This window comes from Eimeria maxima, genomic scaffold, assembly GCF_000499605.1.
Source record: "Eimeria maxima Weybridge genomic scaffold, Emw_scaff348, whole genome shotgun sequence".
In the NCBI taxonomy this organism is placed as follows: Eukaryota; Apicomplexa; class Conoidasida; order Eucoccidiorida; family Eimeriidae; genus Eimeria; species Eimeria maxima.
The window spans coordinates 20,774-31,547 of NW_013566345.1; the positions used below are offsets into that span (position 1 = coordinate 20,774).

Consider the following 10,774-nt stretch of genomic DNA (forward strand, 5'->3'; position numbering starts at 1 on the left):
CTTATGCTGCGGTTGCTGATTTCTTTATTGCAACGGCTGCTGTATATATGGGCTGATGAGGTCTTGGGGTCTATAGGAAGTAGCGGACTTTACCGCAGGATCGAAGCCCCAAACACTAAACCCTAAACCCCAAACCCTAGAATATGTAGCCAAGGGTTAAACAATAAATCCTGCATATTAAACACCAAACTGAACCCCCTTTTTCTATTTAAGGAAGACAAATAAAAAATACAAAGATTTCCTTAAGAGGGTCCCTGGGGGCCCCCCTCAGCCCCAGCACAAACCTAATGGCTAGAGTCCAGGAGAATCAGGCGTTCACACATTCCCTAACTCTTTAGATAATTATATAAATGGATAAATAGATGCAACCCTTTTGGGGTTTATGGCTTAATTTTTAGGGTTTAGGGTTCAGAGTTTACGGTTTACTTTCTAGGGTTAAGTGTTTGGGCCCCCAGCGTCCCGACGCCTTGAGCCGAAGGCATTTGTTGCTGGCGAGGGTTTAGGCTTTAGGAATACACACTCCTTCTATGAATATGTGATCTTAGTGTTTAGGGTTTAGGGTTTGTTGATGAACAAATGTCATACAGACCCTCTACAAGTCCCCGCCACCACAAGCACGAGCACCCACCAAACCCTAAACCCTAGTCACGAAACTTAGGCCATTGACGAAAACCCTAGATATTAAACTTAAACCCTAGGAGGTGTTGCTCCTGCTCCTACGTCTGCTCCTAGTACTAATACTGCAGTTCCTACTATTGTTACTCCTGCAGCTACTGCAGCTACTAATACTGCAGCTACTGCTGCTGCTACTCCTGCAGCTACGTTGTGCCAACGGGTGGATAGCTCGGTTCCAATCCGCGCATTGCCGAGTGTATAAAGCCACCAGGAGCAGCAGCAGCAACAGCAGCAGCAACAGCAACGGCAACGGCAGCAACAGCAAAAGCAGCAACAGCAAGAGTCGAGGAGGCCAATCTTTATGAATGGAAAAGTCGGAATTAATTAACCGTTCGGTTTTCTTTCAATAGTTGTGAATGGAGCAGCTGCCTGCTGCTGCAGCTGCTGCAGCTGCTGCTGCTACTGCTGCTACTGCTACTGTTGCTGCTGCTACTCTACCAGGGGTGGGGCCTCTGGTGTCTGTACCGCGGAGGCGAGGTGGGTCTTCTTCCTCCCCTCATCATAAATCCTTCATCCCACGGGGGCCCCCCACCAGGGCCCCCTGGGCCGCCAGGGCCTCCGGGGCCCCCCGGGCCCCCACCACCCATTCTTCTATCTCTATCTGCTGCCGCATGCGCTGAGGACCGCATCATATCCCAGTTGCCAGAATGACATCCATGAAGAGGAGGCAGCCCATGGGGCCCTCCATGGGGTCCCCCATGCGGCCCCCCATGCGGCCCCCCTCCGGGTCCATGGGGTCCATGAGGCCCATGTGGCCCCCCACCTGGTCCATGGGGCCCATGAGGCCCACCATGGGGCCCCCCTCCTGGTCCGTGTGGACCATGCGGTCCATGTGGTCCATGCGGTCCATGGGGTCCCCCATGGGGGACCCCATGGGGTCCACCATGGGGCCCCCCATGGGGGCCACCCCCTGGTCCATGGGGTCCATGAGGGCCGCCATGTGGGCCCCCTCTGAGTGGTCTATATTCCTGTAAATCTCTCATACGAGAAGGTATTGGGGGCCCTCCCCCTTGACCCCAAGGAGGAGAATCATTATAAGGTGGGGGGTTGTTGGGATCGATGGGATCGTTTCGTCTCCAACAATTATCTGCAGCAGGAAGGTGGTGCATATGTGGGGTTGGTCGTAAGGGTAGACCCCACATGTGTCCCTGTCTCCTCTCTACACGCAATACGGAGGAGGAGGAGGAAGAAGAGGAAGAGGAGGATGAAGAGGAAGAAGAGGAAGAGGGAGACGAGGAGGAAGACGAAGAAGAGGAGGAAGAGGCAGAAGGGGAGGAAGAGGAAGAGGAGGAAGGGGAAGATCGACCTCCACTTGTAATAGAAGAAATCATACCTAAACGCCGCGGCTGCTGCTGCTGATGCTGATAGTGGTGCTGCTGCTGCTGCTGATGGTGAGGGTGGTGGTGTTGCTGCTGATGATGGTCCTGTTCATGATGCTGCTGCTGCTGCTGCTCCTGCTGCTCCTGAGGCCTACGGGGAGGGCGAGGATATCGGCTGCGAGGAGACTGTCTGCATGCAGCAGAATCTCTCCGTCCTTCTGTGCTGCTGAAGCTGCTGCGTCTGCTGCGAGCATATTCCTGCTGCTGCTGGTCCTGCTGCTCTTGCTGCTGCTGCGATAGGAAACCACGAGGAGAATGGGGAGTCCCGCTGCTGCCCACACCTCCCATGTCTCTGCGGCTGCTGCTGCTGCTGCTGTGTCTGTTGACTCCTGTTGCTGACTCAGATATAGGGAGCCAAGGATCCCGATTGTCCGCCATATCTGCTGCTGCTGCTGCTGCTGCTGCTGCACTGTCTTCGAATGAGGAGGCTCTAGATAAGCAAAACCCGCCCTTGCTGCTGCTGCTGCTGCCTGCCAACTTTCTATCTATCCTTACACTGCTGCCAATGCTGCTGCGGCCATCTCTGCTGCTGCTGCTAGTGCTGCTGCTCATCTCTAATGAGTCAATATGCCCCACAGGAAAGGAACGCATGCCCTCTCTATTGCTGCGGGAGCTGCTGCTGCTGCTGCTGCTGATCCGGTGCGAGTCTGTTGCGGTGCTGCTAGTGTACCTCCTGTGCAGATCACCCCTCCAGTTGCTGCTGCTGCTGCTGCAGTCACTAAGTGTAGTCTTACAGCTGCCTCGTTTGCTGATGGGTATCTCATCCTCTACAGGAGACAGCACAGGGGCCCAAGGGTCTTGGCCGTCATCATCATCTTCTTCTTCTTCCTCTGCTGCTGCTGGTGCTGCTGCTGCTGCTGCTGTTGGTGCTGCTGCTGCTGTTACTACTGGTTCTACAACAGTTGCTGCTGCTCCTTCTGCTGCTGATGATGCTTTCTTCTCTCTACGCTTCCCACCTTCTTGCCCTGAGGTACCCGTTGCAGCAGCCTTTGCTGTTTTTGCTGCAGCAGCAACCACTCCCTCTGCTGCTGCTGCTGCTGCTCTTGCTCCTGCTGCTGCACCTTCAGCATCCTTCAGCCCGTCGCTGCTGCGCCGCGCAGCAGGTGCAGAATCAGCTGCTGTTGTTTTCTGTCCTTTTGGTGCTGCTGCCTGTGCAACTCTCGTCGGTATCGCAGCAGCTGCTGGTTCTCGTGCAGCAGCAGCTTCTGCTAGGGCAGCATCAGCAGCAGCTGCTGCTGATGTAGCTGCTTCTGTCGCAGCTGCAGTGCGTGTAGCAGCGTCTGCTGCTGCTGCTGCTCCATCATATAATGCCTGCTTTGATGCATCTGGTTTGACTGTTGCTGCTGCTTCAGCTGCTGCCGCTCCTGTTGCTGCTGCTTCAAGTGCTGCTGCTGCTGCTACAGGTGCTGTTGTTGCTTCTGCTGCTTCTGGTGGAGCTTTTGTTGCCTCAGCTGCAGCTAATTTAGCTGCTGCTGCTCCAGCTGCTGTTGCTGCTTCTACCGCAGCTGCTGCTGCTTTCGCACCTGCTGTTGCTGTGGCTGATGATGCCTCAGGTGCTGCTGTAACTCCATCTGCTGCTGCAGCTGTGGCTGCTGTTGCTTCGGTCGCTGCTGCTGCTTCTGTTTTAGTTGCAGCTGCTGCCGTTAGTTCCGCTGTTGCTGCTGCTTCAGCTGCTGTTATTGATTCAGCTGCTGTTGCTGCTTCTGCTGCTGCTGCTTCAGGAGCTGCTACTGCACCAGCTGATGCTGCGGCGACTGTTGCTTCAGCAGCAGCGGCCGCTGCTGAAGCAACCTTTGCTGTTGCCGCAGCAGCAGCTGGCGTTACTGCTGCTGAGTCCCCGATCGGCACAGTTGCTGTTGTTGTTCTTGCTGCTGCTGCTGCTGCTGGCTCTGCTTCCCGCTGTGGCTTCTCCAAAGCTGAAGGCAAAGACACCTCCTGCAGAGCAGCATCTGTTGCATTTGCTGCAGTAGCATCTGCTGCTGTTGTCGTTGCAGCAGCAGCACCAGTATCCATCTCTTGGGGTGCTGTCGCTGCTGCTTTGACAGCAACGGCAGCAACAGCATCCTGCCGCCTTGTTCCTTCCTGTTGTTGCTGTCGCTGCTGCTGCTGCTGCAGCTGTTCTGACGCTCCTATCTTGCTGCCCCACATGGCGTCCTCCTCAGAGGCCTTCATCCCGTCTCTGCTGCTGCTGCTGCTGCTGCTGCTGCTGCTGCTTCTGGCGTCCACAGCAGCAAATGGAGGTAAATCTGTTGGTGGTGGTGTTACTGGTGCTGCGTCGGTTGTTGTTTCTACAGGGGGGACCTCCTCTGGTCCTTCTCGCTTGGCAGCAGCTGTCAGCTCATCTGCTGCAGCACAGGTTGCTGCTGCTGCTGCTGCAGCAAAGCTATCTGCAGCAGCAGCAGCAACCTGTACAGCAGCAAGACCTGCCGCAGCGGCTTCTGCAGCAGCACTCCCCTCCGCAGCACTACCTTTCACCGCATCCGCCATACAAGCAGCAGCAGCAGCAGCAACAGCAGCAGCAGCAGGTGCTGCTCTCCGCATGCGCTTGCTGCTAGGTGCGACATCATCTACAGCAGCAGACTTGCGAATGTTGTGCTGTTGCGGCTGCTCCTCTTCATCTTCCTGCTGCTGCAGCACTTGCTGCTGTTGTTGCTGTTGTTGCTGCTCTTGCTGCTGCTGCTGCTGCACTGTCGGGTCTGCAAGGCAGACAGCCCCTAGCAGTTCTCTTATATCAAGGACGTGGTGTACAGGAGTTGACGCTGTTACAAGAATGCGTTTTTGCTGCTGCAGCTGCTGCTGCAGCTGCAGTTGCTGCTCTTCCATAAGGTGTTGCTGCAGCCGTTGCTGCTGCTCCTGGCTGTTCCTGCCCCCGTTCTGCGGCTGCTGCAGCGGCCTGAATGTCCTTAATACTTTATAAGGGATCTGTCCCTTTAATATGCTGCAGCACTCCTGCAGCTGCTGCGTCACAGAAGCAGCAATCTGCTGCAGCTCCTGTGGCTGCAGCGCAGCAGGAGCAACAGAGAATGCTGCTGGGCTGTTGGGGTCTTTCGGTACAACGAGACATCTGTTAGGACATTCTGCTGCTGCTGCTGTAGAAGCAGCAGGAGCAGCAGCAGGAGTAGAATCACTAGCAGAGTCTTTCTCTTCTGCTGTTGCTGCTGATGCTGTTGCACCGTCTTCCCCTCCCGCTCCTCCTGCTGCTCTTCTTCCCCCTCGTTCTTCTTCTCCTGCTGCTGTTGTTGCTGCTGTTGTTGCTGATTCTGCTGCTGCTGCTGCAGGTACCTCTGTTTCCTCATCTGAGCTGCTGCAGGAGACAGGCTCACAAGGCCAATCATCTTCTTCTGCTGCTGCACTAAGTGTCTCTACACCAGGCCATCTTGTTGCATAGGCAAAATCTACATGCATGCATGCATCTGTGCTTGCTGATCCTGCTGATGCTGCAACTGCAGCAGCAGCAGCAGCAGCTGATTGGCGTGTCTGCTGCTTTCCGCCAACACCCAAACCATCTTGAGATGTTTGCTGCTGCACATCCATCTCATAGTAGCTGCTGTTGCTACCCACACCGCAACCACCTGCTCCTCCTCCTCCTGCTGCGTCGTCTCCTGCTGTTGCCCCGCTGCTGCTGCTTACTGCAGCACGTCTTGCACTTGAAGGGGCAGGTGCAGCATCGAGCAGCCGCAAGTGGAGGACCCCACTAGGCATCGATACAGCACAACCTGTCGTCGTAGCACCTGCAGCAGCAGCAGCAGCAGCAATAGCAGCAGCAACAGCAGCAAAGGCAGGTATTCAAAATATGATACCAACAATAGCAAGAGCTAAATCTCCTTACCCTCAAGGGATCTAGGGTTTAGGGTTTAGGGTTTAGGGTTTACCGTCAGGACAGGAGATCAGGAGTCTATCCGCAACAGGATGAAATCGGCTACTCGGCACAGGCGGCCGAAGCAGCGTCACAGCCTGCAGCAGCAGCAGCAGCAGCAGCACAAGCAGCAGCAACAACAGCAAATAAAGCATGAAATACCTAAAACAGGCTTAAATTGAACAAATAAATGCTGCTACTACTGTTGCTATTTGCTGCTGCTGCTGCTGTTGCTGTTGCTGTTGCTGCTGTTGTTGCTGCTTTCAAGCGTACCAATTCTGAGGCTCCAGGAGCCATAGTTGCTGCTGCTAGCTCTGCTGCTGCAGCTGCTGCTGCTGCGGCTCCAGGCTGCTGCTGATGTTGCCCAAGTGTCCCGTCCAAAGCTGCACCAAGATGGCGGCCATCTGCTGCTGCTGCTCGTTGTGCTGCACTGAGCTGCTGCCGCTGCAACAGCTGCAGCTGCTGCTGCTGCAAGTGCGGCGGCAGCTGCTGAAAGGAAGGAGGAAGTGCAGCAGCAGTAGGGCAGCAGCCAGGAGACACACTATAGTCCGCGCCTGCAGCAACAGCAGCAACAAAACAATGTGATGAACCCCCGGACAGCAGCAACAACAACAGCAACTGCCAGCAGCCAGTGCAGCAGCAGCAGCAGCAGCAGCAAGAAGCATTATTCATGTCACACCTGTTGCTGCTGCAGCAGCTGTTGCAGCAAGAAATGAGCTCCTCGTTCGTCTTTTGGTCATACCAGTTGCTGCTGCTGCAGCTGCTGCAAGTTGCTGTTGCTGTTGCTGATCTTGCTGCTGCTGCTGCACAAAGTCGCCATCTTGATCATCATACTCCCTCGTCTCAATCCGTGACCCTGGTGTTTGCTGCAGCAGCAGAAGCTGTTGCTGCTGCTGCTGCTGCTGTTGCTGTTGTTGTATTTGTTGTTGGATTTGTGCATGATGTTGCAAGTGTGTATGCTGTTGAAGTGGGGTTTGTTGCTGCTGTTGCTGCTGTTGCTGCTGTTGCTGCTGTTGCTGTTGTTGCTGTTGCTGTTGCTGCTGCTGCTGATCATCCCTATAGTCCTCCTCTGGTGCTGCACAGCTGCTGCTATTTATATCCCAATACATCATAGAGCACAGCCACGTCTCGGGGAGCGAGTCGGGATCGATCCCCACGGGGAGTCGTCTCCATTTCTTGCATGCCTCACACTGCATATACAACACCCCCACACCCCACAGTTTTTTCTGCATGCATGCATGCAGCAGCAGCAGCTGCTGCTGCTGCTGCTGCAGAAGCAGCAACAGCAGCAACAGCAGAAACAGCAGAAATGCTACTAGGGATAACCACCATAATAATACGTAGACAACATAAATGTAGTATCAATATGTGCTGCTGCTGCTGCTGCTGCTGCTCTAGGTACTCTCAGGTGCTCTTCATACTGCTGCTGCTGCTGCTGCTGCTGCTGCTGCATACCTGTACCCAGTTATCCACAGCTGCAACGGGTGCTCCTTGTTGCTGCTGCTCCTGCTGCGTTGCATGAGCTGCTGCTGCTGCAGCTGCTGCTGCTGCAACGGACACAGGCGCACTACTTGCTGCTGGTGCACCTCCTCCTACATCAGAGGAAGGAGCAGCTCTTGCTGCTGCAGGAGAAGTAGCAGCAGAACCAGGGGACTCGCTAGCATGCTGCTGCTGAAGCTGCTGCTGTTTCTGCTGCAGTTGCTGCAACAATTGCAGCTGCTGCAGTTGCTGCAGCTTGTAAGAAGAAGCAACTGCAGCAGCTGCTACAGCCTGCTGCTGCATCTGCAACAACCGAGCAGCACGCTGCTCCTGTTGCTGCCGATTTGCTGCTCCTTGCTGCGGCAGTAAGGCGTTCAAGTACAGTGCAGCTGCAGCAACAGTAGCAACAGCAACAGCAGCAGCAGCAGCAGCAAAGAATGAATACACCCGCGTCTGCAAGAAACTCATTAACCATGCACTGTATGGTACACAGCACCAGCAGCACCAGCAGCAACAGCAGCAGCAACAACAGCAGCAGCTACGTAGCAGAGGCACCACAAGAAAAGCATGCACTGGAGCTTCTCCAGCAACATCTACTTGTTGTTGCTGCTGCAGTTGTTGCTGCTGCTGCTGCTATTGTAGGGAAAGCCTACCAGAGCGTGATGCTGCTGCGTGTGGGGCGGAGAGGTCCTGCTGCTGCTGCTGCTGCTGCTGCAGCGTTTGCTTCTGTAGTGCAGCAAGCAGCACTGCTGCTCTGCTGCTTGGCTGTTCAAGAAGGAAATTTCTTGCATCTGCTGCTGCTGCTGCTACTGCTGCTGTTGCTGCTGCAGAGTTCGTTCCTGCTGCAGTCTCTTGATTGAGATGCAGCGAAAACTGCTGTTGCTGCTGCTGTTGCTGCTGCTGTCGCTGCGCTGCTGCTGCTGCAGCGACGGCTGCCTGCTGGTGCAGGCTCAACAGGGATGCTTGCTGCTGCTGCTGCTGTTTCAGCTGCTGCAGCTGCTGCTGCTGCTGTTGCTTCAACTGCTGCAGTTGCTGCAGCTGATGCGCTGCTCCTGCTGCTGCAGGCGGGACTCCGCCTCCATCAGCAGCACTGGCTGCTGCAGGTCGGAGCGCATGCTGCTGCTGCTGCTGCTCCTGCTGCTGCTGCTGCAGCAGCAGATGTCCTGCTGCTGCGCTGCCTTCTAGCAGCCTCGTTGCCAGATCTGGAGATCCATCTGCAGTAGCAACGGCAGCTGCAGCAGCAGCAACAGCAGCAAAAGCAGCAAATCCATGTGGTCCTCTTCAATACGATTACGCGGAACCCCAGCCACTAAACCCTAAACCCTAAACCCTAAACCCTAATCCCTAAACCCTAAACCCTAACTCACCTGCAGCAGGGAGGGTCTTCTCTGCTGTTGCTGCTGCAACGGGCCCCGCATTTGCGTGGGCGTCGCCGTGGCTGTCTGCTGCTGTTGCTGCTGCAGCTGGTGCTGCAGCAGCTGCCTGCTGCTGCAGCAGTTGCAGCTGATGCTGCTGCAACCTCTGCATGCGTTGCTGTTGCAGTTGCTGCAGCTGGTATTGCTGCAGATGCTGTCGTCTTAATGCCAAAAGAGCAGCAACAGATGCGTTTGTATGCTGCTGCTGCTGCTGTTGTTGCTGCTGCTGCTGTTGCTGCTGTTTATCACTTATTGTGTCCTCCTGTTGCAGCAAGTTGTTGCAAGTTGCTGCCTCACTTGAATCCGTTGCAGCAGAAGCAGCAGTAGCAGCAGCAGAAGAAGCAATTGTTGACATGGAGGATGCTCCTGCTGCTGTGTTCCCTCCCGCTGCTGCTGCTGCCTCCTCCTTGGCTGCTGCTGCTGCGGCGGCGGCTGCGGCGGCTGCTGCTGCCCCTGACGCCGCGTCTCGCTCGGGGAGGACACTGTTAAGCCAGGACAAATGCTGCTGCGGCTGCTGTTGCGGGTGTTGCTGCTGCTGCTGCTGGGAATGCTGCTGTTGCTGCTGCTGTTGCTGCTGTTGAAGTCTTTGCTGCTGCTCTAATAGACCCTGGAGCTGCTGCTGCAGCAACTCTGCTGCTCCAGGTTCCATTTTATTCCGCGCATGCAGCGCGTTTCCGTGTCTGCTGCTGCTGCGGCTGCTGCAGCAGCAGCAGCCTGAGCAGCAGTTGCTGCTGCAGTGTTATTGCTGCTTATACAAGGGGTGAGTTATTAGGTCTGCTGCTGCAGCAAATGCGCTGCAGCAATTGTTGCGATGCCGCTGCTGCTGCTGCAGCAAACGGTAATCTATGGGGCAGTCGGTGTTGTTGCTGCTGCTGCATGCAGGCGCACCGCAGCAGCCGCTGCCACAGCTGCTGCTGATGCAGCGCGATCTGCTGCTCCTCTCTCTCCTCTGCCTCCGTTTCTTTCTACTGTTTATCTATTATTTTTTATTTACTAATTTGTATAAATTAAATTTGCTTATATTTTTGTTTAGTTGCCCTCGCCACCCCTCCTGCTAGGGAGAGTCGCTGCGACGCGTCTCGGGCCCCAGCTGCTGCTCCTGCAGCGGCAACGGCTGCAGCAGCTGCAGCAGCGCCAGCAGCAGTAGCTGCAGCAATAGCATGGCAGTGACACGATTTACAGACAGACAGAGATGCCTAGCAGCACTCACTGACATGAGAGTGCAGCAGCGACGACAACACCGGCAGCAGCACCAACAGCAGCAATACTACCAGCAGCAACAACACGAGCAGCAGTAGCAGCAGCAGCAGCAGCAGCAGCAGCACTGGGGAGGCAGTAGCACTAGCTCTTGCGGAGATCAAGAAGCCTCTTTCTCCATGGCCCACATGCTGCTGCTGTTGAGCTGCTGCTGTTCTTGGTGCTGTTGCTGCTGCTGCTGTTCTTGGTGCTGTTGCTGCTGCTGCTGTTCTTGGTGCTGTTGCTGCTGCTGCTGTTCGTGCTGCTGTTGCTGCTGCTGCCCAGCTCCACAGCCTCGTGAGGCGTTTGTTGGTTTGAGCAGACAACTGGATCAGCACATCGCTGTTGCTGCTGCTGTTGCTGCTGCTGCTGCTGACGGCATGCGAAGCAACAGTGGTGTAGCTCCTCTCGATACTTTAGTGCTGCGGCTGCTATTATTACGTTTGCTGCTGCTGCTGCTAAAATGGCTGCTGCTGCTGCTGAGAGCACCTACTCATGCCCACACGGCTGCTGCTCCCGCTGCTGCTGCTGCTACGGCTGCTGCCGATGCTATACGAGTGTAGTTAATAGTTAGCTAATAAATTAATAATTAGGTTATTTATTTAGTTATTTATTTATTTATTTATTTATTTATTTATTTATTTATTTATTTCCTTCTTTATTTGCCTGAACGTATTGAATAATTAGTTAAATGTTTCAATATAAATTAATTAATTAATTGACTAATTAATTAA

At 54.9% G+C, this 10,774-nt stretch overlaps 1 protein-coding gene across 1 annotated transcript; it reads right to left on the reverse strand.

Moving 5' to 3' along the window:
• Positions 1-1,303: 1,303 nt before the first annotated feature.
• Positions 1,304-9,453, reverse strand: EMWEY_00029500 (CW-type zinc finger domain-containing protein, putative; the record flags this gene model as incomplete). Its single annotated transcript, XM_013481513.1, has 8 exons — positions 1,304-1,635; positions 2,009-5,785; positions 5,927-6,008; positions 6,184-6,464; positions 6,653-7,100; positions 7,366-7,778; positions 8,043-8,621; positions 8,757-9,453. 8 exons carry the CDS (start codon positions 9,451-9,453, stop codon positions 1,304-1,306), a joined length of 6,609 nt encoding a protein of 2,202 aa, XP_013336967.1.
• Between the last annotated feature and the right edge of the window lie 1,321 nt (positions 9,454-10,774).